Source organism: Labeo rohita, chromosome 19 (genome assembly GCF_022985175.1).
Source record: "Labeo rohita strain BAU-BD-2019 chromosome 19, IGBB_LRoh.1.0, whole genome shotgun sequence".
NCBI lineage: Eukaryota > Metazoa > Chordata > Actinopteri > Cypriniformes > Cyprinidae > Labeo > Labeo rohita.
In genome coordinates this window covers 18,771,889-18,792,739 of record NC_066887.1, presented here as the reverse complement: position 1 = coordinate 18,792,739, position 20,851 = coordinate 18,771,889, and the positions used below count along the sequence as shown (strand labels likewise).

Genomic DNA, 20,851 nt, shown 5'->3' with positions numbered 1-20,851 from the left:
CCAATCAACCAATCAGCTTGTGCCAAGTAGTTTAACGCTGTAAATACTATCAGTTTGAGTTAAGGACCCATTAGTCTGCGCCATCTAGAGTTTCATGACAAAACTTGGCATTTATCCATGAATATCAAATAATTTTCAACCAATCTTTCAACCATAATTTAAGCACATAAAAAGTATTCTCAAAGATTAATGAAATTATGGTAAAACCACTGACTATTTTAATGATGTCCTTACTACCTTTCTGTACCTTGATCTTGGTAGGACCCTCGCTGTTTATGGAGGGTCAGAAAGCTCTCGGATTTCATCAAAAATATCTTAATTTGTGTTCTAAAGATGAATGAAGGTCTTACGGGTTTGGAACGACATGACGTTGAGTAATTAATGACAGAATTTTCATTTTTGGGTGAACTGTAAAATGTGAATTCTTTGTAATATTTTTTTATTTACTAGGAATTTCTCATTGAAAGTTGTTTTAAAGGAAATCCTACACCTTTTTTTTCAGTGCAGTGCATATATGCAATTTCAGAAACTGAGAAAAAGTTAAGATACATATGTACAGTTAATATATACTACATACAGTACACCTAAAACAGAGAACGTAAGGAGTGGCCACTCAGAGCCTTTAATGTATTCTAAAGTTCATAGAGTTTGTTGTGCACAGCAGTCTGTTCCTTATATGAAATCCTTCTTTCTAGATGAGGAATTACATTACATAAACATAGATGTTTAAATAACTTGGCCATATTCACTACACAAGAATCTTTGACTTGCGCTCTTGAGGATGCGATGTCCTGACGTGCACCTGCTGGGAATACACTTGTTCATAATGTCCCAGTATGTCTGGCTACAGCATGAGGTCAATCAATGGCGAGGCACATCAAAGCATTCCTTTTTACTTAACTTGAAAGACATACAGACATACATGCAAATAGACCAATCTCTTGCACTCTCAGCTTTCACTAATGACTCTGCCTCTTGCGTCATCAGCGATGGATTCATCTCTCCGGGTCAAAGGTTAGAAGATTTGGCAGTGCGTCAACAATGCAGATACTGTCGACCCTCCTAAATACGTTGATATTTATACACTTATATACACACACCTGTCTCGCTCAATAAATCTCTCATCATCACCATAGAACGTTTCTCTTACGGTAAACACGCATAGGGAGAATTTCACACCTGCTTTTTGTCAGTTTGATTGGGTGAGGTCAAATGAGTTTGGGAAATTAAGCACTGACAGGAAATGAGCTTTCAGCAGGTTGGTCATGAATACAATGAATAGCCATGATCCATCTTGAGTTATTTCTGTCCTCTTCAAGTATATGTAAACACAACAGCAGCAATGTTAACAATTTGACTAACAATACACGAATGCAGAATGACTTGTGGGTGGGCATGACCAGAGTACGTTCACATGTGATGAGTAAAAATTGAATTAAAATGAATAGTAAAATGTACATTTTGTTTCTGATTAACACTTGGGCTGTTCGTGGTCAAAGTTGACCCAACACCTCGTGTTGTGCCTAACAAAGCTGTTATAAATTCACTGTAAACTACAGCTTATTGGTGCTTATTGCTCTATTTGAAGGCATATTAGTCCCATCTGGTGATAGTGAAAAAAGAAAAACACGTAAGAGCGCGCGCAGCCATTTGTAAATTTTATGGGTCTGGCTTCCAGTCTCATCTGCGTCCAGATATTTTTAGCTGTACAAAGCAGCCCATTTTGCTGCTTGATATTGCAAATTGGTGTGTCCTACCATATAATGTTAATTAGGGATGCACCAAATTTTTGGCCCCCGAAGATTATCGGCAGAAAAATCACATTTTCAGTAAAATTGTGGTTATTTTATTGGCTTGTGTTTCTTAAACTTACTATCATTAAACGTTTTGAGTTAAATTAAAAATGAAATGACTTTATATTATTTAACAAAATAGTAAATAACTATTACAAAGCATTTTCGGTTACAGTTTTCTGCCAAGTGCATTCAGAATTTTCAGTTTTCGCTCAGAAGTTCCACTTCGGTGCATCCCTATAATTTTAATGTATTATCTTAATTATGAGCACACAAGTTTGTAGTGCAAACGGTTTTACGTTGTTACTCTGCTCGTTGTTTCCCGCTTACTTTCACGTGGAAAAATATGAATCTGAAAAAGACTGTAGATTCACTAGTTGCTTTTAGACATAAATACTTATTTTTTTAAGTTGTGGATTTGAATATATATTTAGACATTCTCAAATACAACTTTCTGTTAAAGTTTTTTTTGTTAGAAATGTTGGTTTGAAATGTCTATTTTGCACTCTTGATATTTTAGAGTGTCACCTTTTCATTGCTGTGTACTTTTTTTTCTGCATCGTGAATGATTTGTAGATTGTACACACAAAATATTCTCTGTATTTGTGTGTATTTCCTATTTATTTCCAATGGCGTTCACTTTTGACCACGAACAACACAAGTGTGACTTTTTTTTTTACGACTATTTAGGCCATTTCGAATCAAGTCTACAATTTTTTAGTCCTCACATAGTGATTGCCATAAAAATCAAAGAGTTTCGTGTAACTCCAATGAAGTAGCGATTTTTAAAAGTTCAAAACTTTTTTGGAGGGGGTTTAGAATGACCAAACAATACCAAAGAGTTAATTGCCATCCTTATTTGAATGACTCTACATCCCGATTCCTACAGTTGTATACATACGAAAATGCAAAAAACTGCTGCTGGGGTGTAAAAATACATAAATCGGTGCTCTTTGGATGTGGGATTCTTTTGTGACATCAAAAAACTTGTAAGTCCAAGGCACTTGAATAATGTGAAAAACATTTGTATCAGTCCTACAATTGCAGAGAAGAAACTGTTGAATGAAGTCGTAATTTTTGTTTTCTTTAAGCACACAAAGTATTCTTGTAACTTCATAACATTACGGTTGAACCACTGATGTCACATAGTGTTTACTGCTGTTTGGACGTTTCACTTGTGTTGTGTGTATGCAGGGTCAGAAAGCTCTCGGATTTTATCAAAAATATCCTAATTTGTGTTCCGAAGTTGAACGAAGGAATGAGTTTGGAACGACATAAGGGTGAGTATTTAATAACGGAATTTTTATTTACACTTTAAAGCATTAACTAAGAAAAAAATTATTTCATATACAAGTAAAATGGACATTATAACTAAACCATGCAGTGATAAACTGGGATTGAATCAAAACAAAATTCCAAAGCTTTAGAAATTGAAACAAATCAGGAGATCTGTCAGTGCCCCAACCTTATTATCAAACTAGACTGCGATGCAAAACTATTTCCGGAAGTGAAGGGCATTTGAATGCTTGCCAGTAAGAGCCAACAGCTGAGGAGGCTTAATGCCAGTGGTGTTAATTACATTATCTAACATGTGTATGAGGCTTTTAGACAGTCATTTATAGATCCTAAAAGTTTTGACCGTAGTTGCAGTTATGTATTCTCTTTTACACCCACAATATGCTTTTGCAATTAATCAGGTGAATGAAGTTGCGTCATTATCCTAAAATGCACTGTTAAAGACAAATGCCACTTGTCAAAACAACAATGCACAGCTCAAGTATATGTGAACAGACTTTGTGTTATGTCCTAAAGAAAACATCCTTACATAATCAAAACACTCTAATACCTCGATAAACATTCATCTACCCGCACTTGGAAAAAAAAACAAAAAAAAAAAAACACCCATCCTCTTCCATCTGTATCCATGGAGACAGTCGGTTCAGCATGGCTCTTTCAAGACAAAAATAGCATGGGAATAATTATCGAACAAACACACTTGAATTCATGTGTGGTGACAGTCAGACTTGCAGCCACGTTCATAGCCCAGCCTATTAATCTGAACTCAATCTGCTCAGCTGTTGGATTTGGCACTGGATGAATGCCGAACAATGCAGAGAGTCACTAACAATGACAAAAAATGCTGAAAGTACACCCACAGGCTCCAAGTACCATGCATAGAAAGGGAATAAAAAGACCGTCTTTAATATCAGACTGGTTTTAATCACATGAAAACAATAGAAACACAAAAATGAAAATGAATTATTTTAGTGACAAATCCATTCTCTAAGCTGTATAACTGCTCCTTTCCTGAAGCGATGATTGTAGACTGAACAGAAGGAGGTATAATAGTACAACTAGGGTTACAGTAAGACAGAACCACAGTCTTTCTCCCAGCAATTAAATCATCATCAAGGTAAGAAATCAACAGCTCTTGCATTAGATTATATGTCAGTATTCATTACAAAAATAAGATATAAGCAGTGGCAGGCAGCCAGCAGCTTCACTTTGGGCTAGAGGGTAAGACAGAGAGAGACAGATAGAGACAGAGATCAGATCTTCCCTCGACGAGCACACCTGCTTTGTGAACCTTGGCCTAAAAGTCCACCCACAAAGAGGGGGGCGGGGCCTGTATTCTAAGCCCCGCCCAGATTAAGCCAGATGTTAAGTAGAGAGAGCGCGTGTGAGTGCAGAAGTGTTAATAGTTAAGTGCAGTAATAGGATTGCTAGTTTACAGGAATGAGTGTGGCTGGTAGTAGCGAGAGGTGCGCTCTACTGTTGGGGGTAATAGGGCTGTTGCTGTGGTGGCTGTTGAGGATAAGGGTAGGGCTGCTGTGCAGGGGGGCCTCCGGGGTATCCAGCCTGCCCCTGGGCTTGATAGGGCATGTAGGGCATATTAAACTGCCCATATGCATATGGGTTATAGGCCACTGGCATCTGGTAATACCTAGAAGAGAGGAGTGAGACAACAAAATTGAGTTTTAAGCTGAATTGGGTAAACGTTTTAACTGATATCACCATACTTAATTGGTTGACTAATCATGGTACATTAAAGGGATAGTTCACCCAAAAATGAAAATTCTGTCAAATACTTACCTTCATGTTGAATAAATGTTAAAGTATTCTCGTAGCTTCAAAAAAGGTAAGGTTGAACCACTGACGGACTATTTTAACAATGTCCTTACTAAGTTTCTGGGCCTTGAACGTGTCAGTTGCGTTCCTGTCTATACAGGGTCAGAAAACTTTCGGATTTTCTCAAAAATATCTTCATTTGTGTTCTGAAGATGAATAAAGGGCTTACGGGTTTGACATGAGGGTGAGTAATTAATGACAGAATTTTCATTTTTGGGTGAACTATACCGTTAAGGCAGGGGCGCCCAAACTCAGTCCTTGAGAGCTACTGTCCCACAGAGTTTTACACACACATAAACCAGCTAATCAAGCTCTTGCTAGGCATACTAGAAACTTCCTGGCTAAACTCTGCAGGACACCGACCCTCCAGGACCGAGTTTGGACACCCCTGCAGGTCATGTGGGAACTTTTTTCTGTTTTATGAATAGCAAGATAATTGTTCATATTATATGCTTTAAGTTTTATCTAAATAAATATGTACTCACAAGCATTTCCAGAACAGAAATCTGAACATTTGTTCAACCAGATTTAAAATGTTGAATTCAACTAGACAAGACGACTGTTTGAGGTTAAAAAGTATATAAATTGTAATTTTATTTAGAAAAGAACCAATTGTTTTGCTAGATAAGACCCTTCTTCCTCAGCTGGGATTGTTTAGAGCCCTTTGAAGCTGCATTTAAACTGCATTTTGGAAGTTAAAACTCAGGGGAACCATAGAAGTCCATTGTATGGAGAGAAATCCTTAAATGTTTTCTTTAAAAACCATAATTTTTTTTACGACTGAAGAAAGACATGGACATTTTGGATAACAAGGGGGTGAGTACATTATCTGTAAATTTTTGTTCTGAAAGTGAACTTCTCCTTCAAAAGAAGTTTTCAGAATTTTGGGTCAGAAAATACTATCAAAAGTCAGAATGTTTGTTGGAATAAAATAAATCAGATGAATAAACCCCTCTTGAAAAACCATCAGAATATACATAGGAATAAAACTGGAAAGTCTGGAGTAAGAGTGCTACTGAAGTGAAAATTTCTGGCTCAAACTTCGAAGATATACTGTCATTTAAATCTATAAAAACAAATACAAAAAAAAAAGTTTATAAAAATAAACAAATGTGTATTATGGATCTTTTCTTTCCAACAGGATACATGGAATTAAAGGAAAATAGTCCAAAATTTTAAAACTGACCAGTGGAAGGAAAAAAAAAAAAAAAAAAAAAAAAAAGTTTTGCCTGCAGTGTGAATTGGATTTTAAGTGACTGATTTGTAACGCTTTACTTTGGCAGTAATTCTGTGGACACAAATGGCATTCATTACACGAAGTGCAAGGGAGACTTACAATTAGGCTTAGGTATTGTAGGCAGGAATAGAAATTTAAATTTAACGATTCTGGCTTCTCTGAACGATTCTGCGTTCTTACATAAAAGGATGAAAAAATAAACTGTTTTTATGTTCCATCTTCATCAGCAGAAGAACACAAGTTCAAGAATCATGATATAGAACTGTAATTAATTACAGTATTTTGCAGAAATGGAATTGAACCTTTACAAAGACCCTCCCCCCTTCGTTACGGTCTCAAAACCCCAATTTCTAAAAAATAAAAACAAAACATTAAATTTGAATTAATCAAAATCGGAGGGTGGGAATAAAAAATAAAAAAAATAAAAAAATTGCCCAGCCCTTGCAGAAAGATCAAACTTGGATCAATACACACCAGTTTTGAAGTTCATGCCCATTGATGTTAATCTACTTTTAGGTCTGTTTTTTTTTACAGACAAAATGGCAGACTGGTCAGATCACCTGGCATTGCATTTTTCCACAAAAAGTGGGATCATTGGATGGAGGTGTCCAATCCTGCTCCTGGAGGGCCACTGTCCTGCAGAGTTTAGCTCCAACCCCAATTAAACACACCTGAATCATCTAATCAAGGTCTTCCTAGGTAGGCATACCAAAGCCAGTAGATGGCAAGCCTGCAACCATTACCTGAAAAATCGTAACAGCTAAAGCTAACGCTTCCAGTCTGGCAGTACGTGGGAAAGACGACGAGAGGCCGTTTTCTTTGAATGGATGTCAGTGGAAGAGAGGTTTCACTACGCTGAATAAACAGCTTTTTAGAGGAAACGACAGCCTATCTGCTAATTTTCAACATGTTTTACACTAAACAATACTTTTGGATTAAACTATTTTTAGAGTTTACCATGAAAAAAAATGCAGTTTTATAAGAGAGGTCAATAACTTTTTGCAAAAGGTGGGATTCAGCTTATAGCACTTCTTATTCATTATGGTATCCGTAAACGGCGATTGAGTGTCGCACAACTCTGAAATTCAATGACGTCAAGGATGTAATGTGATTGGTTATTAAGGGACACATGATCCTAATTAGCCGTTACGCTTATTCTACAATACTAAGTAACAGACCCTCTCATCTCCCTATAGTAAGAAAATCTCTGGGCATACCAGAAACTTCCAGTCAGGTGTGCTGAGGGAAGTTGGAGCTAAACTCTGCAGGACACCAGCCCTCCAGGACTGTGTTTGGACACCCCTGTGGTAGGTAATTCAGGTACTTTTTGCTATTTTATGAATACTGTGAATTTGGACATACTACTCTTTTCACATACCATTTTTGCCTATTCTATATGCAGTAGGTAAGTCTGCATATTTGGATGCAGCCTTAGATTTAGACCGCATCTTAGAAGGCAGCATTATCAAGCTGACCATGAGGAAACTACCTCACGGTTTTAGAACTGAGCTATGGACTGTCACTTACATACAGCTCTGAGCACACAGGTACTTGTGAAAGTCTTTATTTACCCTGGGTAGCCTTGATAAGTGGGGTAGGGTGGTCCTTGAGCCTGTGAGGGTCCAGTGGGTGGTGCAACAGGTGGGGGATTAGTGCTGCTGGGAGCCACTGGAGTACTGACTGGAGCTGCAGTACTGGCCGCCTGAGGAGTGATGGCTGGGGGTGGCGGTCTCGCTGGCGGCTGGGGTTTAGCCTGAGGCTGCTGCGGGGTCTGGAATGGAAATATAAATAAGACTATTTCTTGCAGTCAAGGACTTTCTTTAGAGCTTATCAGTCTGCAAACTCACAAACACAGTCCTGGGTGCAGGGGTCGGGCCTCCTGAGGCAGGCGCAGGAGTGTTGGACTGGTACGACGGGACGTTGAATGAAGGAGCGCTCGGCTCACGAGCAATGCTCTGCTGCAGCTCCCTTTAATCAAACAGTCGTAAGCCAATTAGAGTCATCTGAAACCATTAGGATTTGTTAATATGTGCACACAATTGAAGTACATACTTGAGCAGTTCATCCCTCTCAGTTTTGCGAGCGAAGACAATGTCGCTGCACTTATTTTGAAACTTCAACAGGATTTCTGTTAGATCATTGTAGAACTGAAAGAGGAGGAGGAAAAGAGAGAATGAGACAGCTGAGAGACATCTTATAGATCGTGCATGTGTGCAGAACTAATATTAGTGCATGAGTTAGTTACTTTAGTCCCCTCTTTGATATTGGAGCTGATCTCTATGTAGCTATCGTGGGCTGAGGCGAGCTTCTTCAAGACCTCCTCTCTGTTATTAGCCTCAGAGTTGGACTGCTTGAGTGCTGAAAACTCCTGGTGAGACACCTGAGACAAGAAGGAAATTTTTTTTTTTTATAAATTAGAATTCTGTGAGTATCACTTTTTGAAATGTTGCTCATGTGTGAGTTTTTGTGTGCACCTGTATCTGTGACAGCAGTTCCTCCTGTCTGCGTAAATTCTGCTGAACACGTTGTGTGTGAGAGCCGTAACGGGTCTCCAGCTCACTGGCGGTCATGACCTCTTCGTTAATGGCGCCATCTTGAGCCAGTGCGGTAAGGAACTTCGTTGTCATATCAAAGGTCACCGACTTGACCTCTCCCTCCAGAACTTCTCTTTCCCTCTTCACCTCATCCAGCTGTGCCAGCTGAGCTCTCAGCACGTTTACCACCTGCACAGAAGAGGACAAGCCCGGACTGAAGGATAGCATGATGGTTCAGGGTTAGTCAGTGAAATAAATGGGTCAATGTGTATATCACACCCAGTCTTATTTTAGTATTATTTAAATACTAGGTTAATTTTTATTAATATTATTGAGTAAGCTTCTTTATATATAAAATGTGCATTTATTTGTATATTTTTAGTTTTAATTTTAATCTTAGTTTCTGTCATTTATTAGTTTTAAATATTTAAAAATTATTTTTATTTCAGTTTACGTCAGTTAGTAATTTTAGTACTTTAGCTTAATATTTCAGTTAGCTCCCAAGGCAAAATTTCTAATTTAACTCTAATGTTCTGATTTTCATTTACTTTCAGTTTTTCAACTAATATTTATATATTTTTTAAACATTTGTGACCCTGAACAACAAAACCAGTCATAAGTAGCATGGGTATATTTGTAGCAATAGCCAAAAATACATTGCGTGGGTCAAAATTAACGATTTCTCTTTTATGTTTCATGAAGATATGTTGTAAATTTCCTACTGTAAATGTGTCAAAACTTAATTTTTGATTAGTGATATACATTACTAAGAACTTCATTTGAACAACTTTTAAGGCATTTTCTCAATATTTTGCACCCTCAGATTCCAGATTTTCAAACAGCTGTATTTCGGCCAAATATAAAGCTTATTTGTTCAGCTTTCAGATGATGTATAAATCTCAATTTCCAAAAACTGGCCCTTATGACTGGTTTTCTGGTCCAGGGTCATATTTGTTCATTTCTTTTTTTCTTTAATAATTTTTGATAGTTTTAGTAAGTTAACAATCATAACACTCACCTCACTGCCCTGCAGAGTCTTGGCGGGGTTTGCAGACGGTATGGCGGCACTGAGCTCATTCTCTGGCTTGCAGAGCAAAGCAATCATCTCACAATGTGCAGTGTAACGCTCTCTCACAACCTGATCAGCCTGCACTGCCTTATCCAGTATATTGCGAAAATTATTTCCCTCTGCATGGAGAAACAGAGAGAGAGGGGGTAAACCATTATGAGCAAAGCGATCCTCGAGATGGGTTCTGACAGCATAACTGGTAGAGCATGACACCAGCAACATAAAAGTCATAAGCAGGAAAAGCATACAAACTGATAATGTGTTTACCTAGAATGCACTGTAAGTCTCATTAGGCAAAAGCATCTGCTAAATGCATAAATGCCGTGTGGAAGTGTGTATGTACCTGCTCTGAGTGGTTTATACAGATCTCCAGAGGGAGTTCTGTTCCAGCGCTGATTGAATTTGGCTCTGAGTTCATTGTCTGTTGTTTCCTCATCATCTAACATCTTCAAGGACTGTAACAACAACGCACAATTTTTGTTCATGATACTAAATAGTATCAAATGCAAGTTCATACAGTCAGATGGTGTCATAGACATATATAGTGGGTTTAAAGGCATAGTTCCCCAAAAAATGTGAGCCTAAACCACAAAACCAGTTGTAAGTAGTATATTTGTAGCAACAGCCAAAAACACATTGTATGGGTCAAAATTATTATTATATTTTAATGCCAAAAATCATTTGGATATTAAGTAAAGATCATGTTCCATGAAGATATTTTGTAAATTTCCTACCGTAAATATATCAAAACTTAATTTTTGGTTAGTAATATGCATTGCTAAGAACTTCATTTGGACAATTTTAAAGGTAAATTAAATTTATTTTTTGCACTCTCAGATTCCAGATTTTCAAATAGTTGTATCTTGGCCAAATATTGTCCTATACTAACAAACCATACATCAATGTGAAGCTTATTTTTTAAATCTCATGACTGGTTTTGTGGTCAAAGGACAAAAATGAAAATTCTGTCATTAATAACTCACTCTCATTCCTTTCCAAACCCGTAAGACCATCATTCATTTTCAGAACACAAATTAAGATATTTTTGATAAAATCAGAGAGCTTTCTGACCCTGCACATACAGCAATGCAACTACCACGTTCAAGGACCAGAAAGGTAGTAAGGACATCGTTAAAATAGTCCATGTCACATCAGTGGTTCAACTTTCAATTTCTGAAGCTACGAGAATATTTTTGTGTGCAAAGAAAGCAAACATAACAACTTCATTCACTAATTTCTTCTCTTGTGTGTCAGTCTTTGATGTGCGTTTACAAGAGTACCACGACACATGCTTATGCATTCATCTTGAATGTGGCAGAAGCATTTGTCCATGTAGGGTCAGAAAGCTCAACAATTTCATCACAAATTTAGATATTTTTGTTCCAAAGATTAACTTACAGGTTTGGAATGACATGATTTGGGTGAACTATCCCTTTAAATGAGAAAAAAATGCAAAACCAGAAGCATTATTACTAGTGATCTCAGACATTTGGATCTGTATAAAAGACCATAAAACAGATGGTGAACGTGCGCATCACCTCATCCAGGATCTCACGGTTCCTCTGCAGCAGTTCAGGGAGATCTTTAATGAGCTGTTCGATGCTCTGTAGGCCACCCTGCTGAACAATAGCACGGCTCTTCTCAAGGATGGACTGAGGGACCGCGTCTCCCGTCAGATCTTCTAGAGCCGCCGGCAGGTTCAAAGACGCCAACACCCTACCAATTAGCAACAACGCAATTAATCACCACCACCAAACCTCATTTATCCACCCAAAATACTGATAAAATTGAAAATTTAGCATATCCAGGTTTAAGTAAAAGCATTATGTGCAGTATTACATCTGTGATTGATGCCTTAAAAGAGAAACAAAACAGTACAAAAATTTACCGATAATGTACTCGCCCCTTTGTCATCCAAGATGTTCATGTCTTTCTTCAGTCATAATGAAATTGATTTCTGAGGAACACATTTCTGGATTTCTCTCCATATAGTGGACTATGGTGCCCTGATGCAGCTTCAAATGATCCCAAATGCGGTTGTAAACAATCCCAGCGGAGGAAGAATGATCGGTTATTATATATTTTTTTAAATTACAATTTACATACTTTTTAACCTCAAACGCTCGTCTTGTCTTGCTCTGCCTGAACTCTGTTTTTTTCCGGTTCAAGACAGTTAGGGTTTGTTAAAAAAAAAAATTGTCCTACATTGCTGTTTTACCTTTTTTGTTAAGAGTGTTTGCATGTTCACTTTGCAAAGACTGGGGGATGTAGGATGATTTTAGAAGTTGAGGGAGAAAATACAATGGGAGATTCGGTCTTGAACCGAAAAAAAAAAAAAAAAAAAAAACAGAGTTCAGGCAGAGCAGAGCAAAATAAGATGAGCGTTTGAGGTTAAAAAGTATATGAATTATTATTATTATTTTTTTTAAATAAGCGATCGTTTCGCTACATAAGACCCTTCTTCCTCAGCTGGGATTGTTCACAGCTGCATTTGGGATTGTTTTAAGCCCCATTTAAATGCATTTTGGAAGTTCAAACTCTGGGCACCATAGAAGTCCACTATATGAAGAAAAATCCTGAAATGTTTTCCTCAAAAAAACAATTTCGTAACAACTGAAGAAAGACAGACATGAACATCTTGGATGACAAGGGGGTGAGTACATTATCTGTAAATTTTTGTTCTGGAAATGAACTTCTCATTTAAAACAATTAAAAGCAAAGCAGTAACAGTTCTCACTGTACATGTTAATGGACTTTTAATGGAGTTCAAATGGACTCATGCAAGATGCACCAACACTAACCCGTTGCAGAGATTCGTTGCTTCCCTCATGCTGCCAATCAGTCTGTTGACTGTGTCAGCCTTCCTGGAATTGGCTGCACTCACTGACTGCTGCACTGCCATCGGCACCATCTTCTCAAACAGATCTAAACACAAACAAAGCAGCAAGTAATGCAATTAGTTGAATTTTTCCACATAAGAAACCAAGGAAAAGTCATGTGTGCATCATTCTGACCTGTGAACTTCTGGCTGAGTGGTGTCTGAACTGCAGTTGCTTTGACCAGAGATGCTTTGCCAATGTGCTCCAGGTCTTTGACCTCTGGCACACGGTCGTGGTAGATGAAGTCATTGTCTTTCTTTGCAGCTGTGAGTGCGCGGCTGATCTTATCTGAAAGATCCTTTACGTTAACGTACTCGTCGTATCGAGAAGCTGCGGTCTTCACCAGCTCTGTGGCATGCTGCAAGACACGCATGAGAGACCAGAACGTCAACGTCCTATTAATGAAGCTCAAAACCGAATGAATAAAACAAGCGACAAAAATAAACAGTCTGTCACACACAGACAAACACACCTGCAGCCGAGCGATCTCCTCTCCAAATTTTTTCTTCTGATTGGCCAGGGCTGACTGGTGCAGCTCTGCGGTGGCCTGCATCATACAGTGCTTGGCAGCGAGGACGGGAAGCACTTCCTGGAAATAAAAATACTGACCAGGGAGAGGCAACCACAGCAATCACAAACGCCACGGCAACCACGAACCAACACCACGGGCAACCACAAACGAGCACAGACACACAGCACAGGGCGCAGGAAGAGAAAACAGAACAGCAAATCAGCACGCATTCTTCAGCGAACCCCAACCAAATCCTCACACAACGCTCATGCAGCGTTCATTCACAGATCAATAGGAGAAGAAAACAAAGGCTGAGGCTGTGAGAGTGCGTGTGTGCGTGTGAGGGGTAACTAGCAGTCATTATGGGAATCAAGGAAACTTAAATCTCTAGGTGCACATATACAGACACACCCACAGTGATCGCTGCATGCAGTATGTGGGGATCTTTGCTTGATGTTTAACAGTGTCTAGTTTGATTGCACAGTGACCCCTAGTGGATCAAGTTCCCCCTCTAAGGTGTCTGTCATGTGTATTGGAAACTACACATACCTTAGGGAGATTCTCTTTGTATTGACATTGCTTAAAAGCATCGCCGTAGTAATCTGCCGCCTGGTTGGCAAGTTTAGCGACAATGGCGTCCTTCATTTTATCTGTGAGATGAAACATTAGACAGTTAAACCTGTGTCAACCACAAGCAGAAAATGCACAAACATAAACACAGACGCACCAGCGGTGGCTTTGAGAACGAAAACCTCCTGTGCCTGGCTGAGCATGATCTGACTGAGCGTGCCCACCGTCTCGGGGGAGATGTCCATGGTGGGCTCTCGATTCAGTGCAGACAGCACCGTATCCTTTATATGAGCAAACGCTCCACTTGCCAGCTGGAAAGAGACAGGAAATGCTTGAAACATTTTTATTTCTCTCGATTGTCTGTGTTGAAGGATTTAAGGTCAAAATCAAACCTGGTAGAACTTGGCAGCGGTCTTCAGTCCCTCGTCATTGTCGAGATTCTGCTCAGAAGCAATCTGACTGGCCAGCGCCCCCACGTTGAACAACACACACGTCTTCTCATAGCCCACACTTGCCAATGCTGAAACACACAAACCACACAGTGGATTAATCACTATTTCCGTTCTTTTACTTCCTTTTTATGATAAGCAGTTTTTAATTAAAGGAGAAATTTACTTCCAGAACAAAAATTTACATATAATATACTCACCCCGTTGTCATCCAAGATGTTCATGTCTTTCTTTCTTCAGTCGTAAAGAAATTATGTTTTTTGAGGAAAACATTTCAGGATTTCTCTCATATAGTAGACATCTATGGTGTCCAAAATGCAGTTTAAATGCAGCTTCAAAGAGCTCTAAATGATCCCAGCTGAGGAAGAAGTGTCTTATCTAGCAAAACAATTGGTCATTTTTTAATCCATTCATGTACTTTTTAACCTCAAATGCTCGTCTTGTCTAGCTCTGCGTGAAAATTGCCTAAATCATTGCAGAAGTACCGACCCAGTGTTTACAAAGTGAATGTGCAAAGAAGATCAAAGGCCCTTTACAAAAAAGGTAAAACAGCGATGTAGGATGATTTTGAAGTTGGAGAAGAAAATGAGATGGGAGTTTTTTGACATGCCCTAACTGTCATGAACCAGAATACACAGAATGCAAGCAGAGCTAGACATGACAAGCATTTGAGGTTAAAAAGTATATAAACTGTCAATTTGTTTCAAAAATGGCCGATTGTTTTGCTAGATAAGACACATTTTGGAAGTTTAAACTCGGGAAACTGTAGAAGTCCATAATATGGAGAGACATCCTGAAATGTTTTCCTCAAAAAACAATTTCTTTGAAATGACTGAAGAAAGAAAGACATGAACATCTTGGATAACAAGGGGGTAAATTATCTGTAAATTTTTGTTCTGGAAGTGAACTTCTCCTTTAAGCCTTTTTAAATTAATTGACTTTGATATTGCACAAGCAAAACACTATGAAACATCTATGTATAAAATGTGTTACATTAATATAGTTTTTTTTTGTCAAAGCGTTTTACTAATAACACCAAAAAATCATCCATATATGGGCCATTCTACAGAACTGGTGCAAGCTGCTGTTTTACAACAACAACAAAAAGTTTAAAAAGCATTTAAGTATTCAAATTTTAGATGTTTACTAAGATCCTTTGATTATCTATTGAAACCCACAATAATATTTAAAAGATCAGTAAGCTTAATATATATAAAAATCACCATTTTATTGAGTACTTTCAAATGTGAGGTGGCTGTCCCAAACCCTAACCCCCAAATTTCATTCATGAAAATAATATTAAATTTTTTTTGCTTTTTATTCTATTGTTGTTTTTAAAAATATATTTTTGATTTTTTTTAAAAAAAGCTACAAAAGTTACAAAAATAGATTTATTTTATATTTTCTTTATAAACCATGAAACGTTTGTAAACGTAAAAAAAAAAAAAAAAAGTGTCCTTGCTCTCATAGCTGTGAGAAGATAGGTCCCATAATCTTGAGGTAAATGTGTTTTGTTTTGTTGTGTACAACTGTTCAGAACTGTGCTAGCTAACCATGTGCTGATTAGCATCTTTGTGCTAACCATGTGCTGATTAGCATCTTTTGAGCTGAAGTATTTAAAACTGTCATTACCAAAACAGTCACGACCATAACACATCATCATTATTATTTCAGCACTGAAAAAAGGGAACACCAAATCCTTTATATGGAGGAAATAAACAAAGCAAATATACAAGCATTTTAGTTATTTTAGTATGTTTTAATATGCAAGTTAAAATTATGTAATGTGATGCTGTGCTACCAAAACATTACTGTCACTACCGAAAATGTGCCGTCATGACTGAAACATGGGATGTTCTGTCAAAAATGAGTTTTGTATGATAGCGTTTGGTTCAGTGTACATTCAAACTAATAAATCTTAAGTTTGAAATCCATATGATCAACTTTATGCCCTTTACAAAGAAAGATCAAGTTCAAAATACAAATTTCATAAGTCAAACTTGAAACATTTAGTTGTAATTGTTATTGATTTTAATAAAATAGGAAAATATATATTTACAAGGTAGACATAAACAAAATCTTAATAGGTCAATATAACCCTTCTTATTAAATTATATATTACTGTGTTTCGGTAGTGACAAATTTGGGGAGAGGAAAAATATATATAAAAAGACTTTCTAAAAATACAATATGAGAATTAACAGCACAATTATTAGAAAAATGTACCTCTGATATTATACAATTTGCATACAATGTGTACAATGGCCCATGTATAAATAACAAGTAACTTTACTATTTTTGATAATTAAATTTAACAAGAATATAGAAGGGATTTATCATGCATTTGTAAACATGGTACAGTCCAAAACACATGAAAGAAAACTCTACATTAAATAATCTGCATAGTTGAGAAATTGGTGGTACCATGAAATATTCAGTAATAAAGAATGCAGTGAGCCAAATGATTAGGTAATGGAATTACTAGAGATAACATTACTTACGTGCAAACACAATAACAATGTAACAAAATTGTTTCACTTAAATTTTTAATGGCTTCTCTTTAATTCTGTGGTGCTAATTATTATTACCCATTTATCCGATATCAATATGTAGGTAAATATTAAGGCCAGGTAAATTTTAGAACTTCTATGATTGATTATGAAACATTGGTTTAGTACAGATACATTTTTGTATTTATTTTTGCACTATTTTTTTCAAAGACATTTTGTTTTTGCATATTCTAAAACATTCTGTAACATTCTGAAATATTATGCAATATTATAGTACTTTCTGGAACATTCCAGAACATTGTGGGACTAGTCATAAAAGACAAAAATCATCCAAAGTGCACTTTTTTTTTTTTTTGGACGACTCACTATTGGTAATTATGTTAAACTGTGGTTAGCTAGTTATGCAGGAGTAATAAAACATTAGCTTGTATAAGTTGTCAATATATTTTTTAGTTTTCACTGTTACTGATACACAAAAAAGTAAAGTAATGTTTGTATTTAGCATGTTAGACTTCATAAAGAAACAAAAAAGTGAAACAACTTTTATAAAAATGTTTCACTATGTATGTTTCTTAGTTAACAAGATGTGCTGCCCTTCTTTTTTTACTAGACTAGGTGCCTGGCCCTGTTTCCATATTTTCCTTGAATATGGAAAACAGAAATATAATATTTATTGATGCATACTCCAAAGGCATTTACATAATTCTTCAAACATCCTGTATACAATTATCTGCAATAAAGCATCAACCAAGAGCTTACATGCCTTAAAACAATTTACCCATAGGGCAAATTTGTAGTGAAATCGAAAGTACTAATGTGAAACATTACAGTATGCGATACAAACAAATAATTTCACTTTCGGTGCATTTGTTTGTGTTGACATATGCTGATCTTGATTCAAAATCAGAAATCAACTCACCAAGCTTGACTGAGCCTCCAAAAAGAGATCCTTTATCAAAAGCATCTTTCCATGTAAATGTCAGACATAACTGAAAAAAACACAAACAAAAAACAGTTGTCTATTACATACAGACACTTATGAATATGCTCAAATTGCTCTATGTTATTATAACTATGTTATTATAATCAATGTCCTCACTTTATATTAGGTGGCCTTAACTACTCTGTACTTACATTTAAATTAATCAGTTGATATAACGGAAATATTGCATACATGTTTTCACATTGTACTTATATTTTTAAGAAATACCTGCATGCGTACTTATTTTCTGTAATTACATTTATAATTCAACTGTTGACCTTAACCCACCCTTAAACCTACCCATACCACCAAACCCTTCCCTAACCTTACCCGTAGCCAACCTCAACAGAAACAAAAGTGTTTTGCAATACAATATGAACACAATAAGTACATAGTACTTATTTTTTGATGTATGTACATAGTAGTTAAGGCCACCTAATATAAAATGGGACCTAACCAATTATTGTCGTTAAAAAATGAATGGGTTAATGTTACACCAAGAACTGAGAATTTATATAGGTTACCTCTGGAAATGGAAATTTGGGTTCGATTGCACAGAGCTGATCATAATATCTAAAGAGGAGAGAGAAAAACAAAGAAAAAAGTTGTTAAAACAGAAAGTGTGTGGAAAAACACTTTAGTTTCTTTAGACGGAACGTAAACCATAACAACACATAATTTAGCCATGACGGCATTCTCATGTGACTGTCAGTCTGAACCCAAGAATCAAGTGACGTTACTGAAGTTACTTAACCTCATTGTTACGGAGTGACACAAAAACATTTCCTTCCTGGAAGGAAAGAAGAGCATTTCCCTACATCTCTGCTCCGTATGTTTTAGATCTGCTATATTTTGCCTCTCAGCACTATAAAAAGAACATGACTGTAGACTCCGAGAGGAGAGGGAATACTGTTGACGGGTGTGTCCAAGGGGTTCTTCGTCACACAAACCAAACACCGGTCTAAACAGCAGCTACAAAGCAGTCCATTCATCTTGACCATTAAGCATGGCTACAAAGCAGCAAACAAAAAGCTTATTCCTATAGCAACACACTCCTCATTCACTCTCCAGATGGCGCAAGTCCCAGTCGCAACATTAACTCAACTACATTTAACCGCAAATGAAATGCAGAACTGAACCGCTGACTTGGGAAACAGGGCCTAATTCTTATGAACAATCAAGAGTTTTAGGTAGAATTAAAATACACAGTTTTGTTACTTTTTTCAATGTTAAAAATGATGTAATTATGTTAATGTTAAGGTATCATAAGCAGGTAAATTAATTGAAAGTAGATGATATATTTTAACAATTAATATACAATAAACATTTCAGTAAAGACCAAAACAATGGATATAAAAGGGGACTAATGAAGTAGGCTACTGAAAGCATGATACAGCAAATCTGATTTTGTTAAACAAATTAACTAGCCATTTCCTCAACTCTTTCAAAGCAAAACATCAGCTGCTGGCCTATAGAGAAAGTAATAAAGCATGTAATAAATTCTCCCCAAAATAAAACGTATACGTCACTTACACCTAAGTGACGCATGACGTAATGGAATCATGTGACAACTAGGTCGACGATAACTGACCAATTTGCTTAAACAACTCAGCGAACATAATATAAACAACTCAGAACATATTTTCTCATGTATTCCTGTTATTTCCGTCGAACGATGTAATATTAATCAATAGTGAATGTTTGTAGAGGTCAATCTTAAAGACACACCTGAGTCACGCAAAACCAGGAAGCCGGGTGACGTATTGATAAATGGGTGTTGACGCATAGCGTGTTCTGGACTTTTTAATTAACTTTAAGATTTTAGAGTTAAGTTTATGAGGGTGTATTAACGTATAATGTAGATGCTGTAACCTGTCAACGTTTTATATTGTTTCCCCACATTTTTATTACTAGTTCATTTTAAATGCTCTGGGTGTGACGAATTAATTTTAAAAGTACAAATATTCTTTAGCCTCTTACAGGATGTCAACTTCTCAAATCTCAACTTCATATAATGACGTACACCACATACCGCACTAGACACATATGTGCAGTCCAAACTTTAAAACAATGAAACTCTGTAGACGTCAATACTCTCATTTGAGCAGCAAAAAAGGGCAACCAGCAAGAGCAACACCTCCAGTTCACGTTTCATGTTTCTATGAATCTGCACTTTAACAAATCATACAGTCACAATCCACGATACAGAGTTATCAATATTTAACAGGCAGTAGAAATAAACACCCATTGAAACTTCGTTATCAGGTTGTCAGGCTCTCACCGCAGCAGGATTTCCAGCGAGCTCTCGTGTTTGTCCAGCGGCCTCCCCAGAGCACTTTTACGCAGCTTATTGAGCTCGTCCACGGCACGGAGATATTCCGCCTGCTCCTCACCTTGAGGATACGTGGCCGTTACAAATTTCGACAGCGGTTTCACTAAATCGACCTCCGAGGACTTCTTCAACGGGACAGAAATAAACGTCGCCATTACGGCCCGCGGGAAACACAGTTCTAGTGGAGAATGAGAACACTGCAGACGGATAAAAACAAAGGCAGAGCACTTCCTGGTTCTCTGCAGTGCGTCATCACGTCAAATGTACTGTCAAAATAACGCATGCGCATTCTGCGCTGGCGGGTGCAATCACGCCAACGTTAAACGAATTCTGTATTGATTTCTTACATGTAAATCCCTAAATACGTAAACAGCGTGCAGGAGGCTTATGTAGAACTGTATATTGGTATAGTATAAATATAACTATAAGTGTTTGCTGGGTGTGACATCAGGTGCAAGACAAAACTTCAACTTTTCTTATCAAGTGTACAGTGTATATATATATATATATATATATATATATATATATTTATATATATATATATATATTCTTTAATTCATATAGGAATTTAATAAACATGTATATGCAGGACTTTAAATATAGCGAAGAATAGGGTCAGAGAGACACACCTTACCCCAGTGACTCATTTGTTTAGTCCTATCACATAGTTACCTGTAATTACCTGTAATGGCCTGAACAATGGAAAAAGTGATAAGAATCTTGATTGTAAAACATATTTAATAATACTTAACAATAAGGTCGAATTAGTCAACGTTAGTTTATGTATTAACTAATATGAACTAACAATAAGCAATACATTTGTTACAGTATTTTTTTTTTACTTTTTTAATACAAC

The 20,851-nt window shown here is 36.9% G+C and overlaps 1 protein-coding gene across 2 annotated transcripts; it reads right to left on the bottom strand.

The window, feature by feature from the left end:
• Positions 1 to 3,992: 3,992 nt before the first annotated feature.
• On the bottom strand, positions 3,993 to 20,239 carry pdcd6ip (programmed cell death 6 interacting protein). 2 transcript variants are annotated; one of them, XM_051136220.1, is made up of 18 exons: positions 19,945 to 20,239; positions 18,188 to 18,236; positions 17,601 to 17,670; positions 14,115 to 14,242; positions 13,880 to 14,033; positions 13,702 to 13,802; positions 13,114 to 13,245; positions 12,777 to 12,999; positions 12,564 to 12,687; positions 11,301 to 11,478; positions 10,106 to 10,217; positions 9,712 to 9,881; positions 8,634 to 8,882; positions 8,405 to 8,539; positions 8,212 to 8,306; positions 8,007 to 8,127; positions 7,731 to 7,930; positions 3,993 to 4,737 (listed from the first exon to the last, which is right to left on the bottom strand). In XM_051136220.1, the coding sequence occupies exons 1-18, from the start codon at positions 20,148 to 20,150 to the stop codon at positions 4,563 to 4,565; spliced, it is 2,622 nt and encodes an 873-aa protein (XP_050992177.1). In that variant the 5' UTR covers positions 20,151 to 20,239; the 3' UTR covers positions 3,993 to 4,562. The 2 variants fall into 2 exon arrangements, with proteins under 2 accessions (XP_050992177.1, XP_050992178.1); XM_051136221.1 differs by having other exon boundaries at positions 13,114 to 13,230.
• Positions 20,240 to 20,851: the final 612 nt, after the last annotated feature.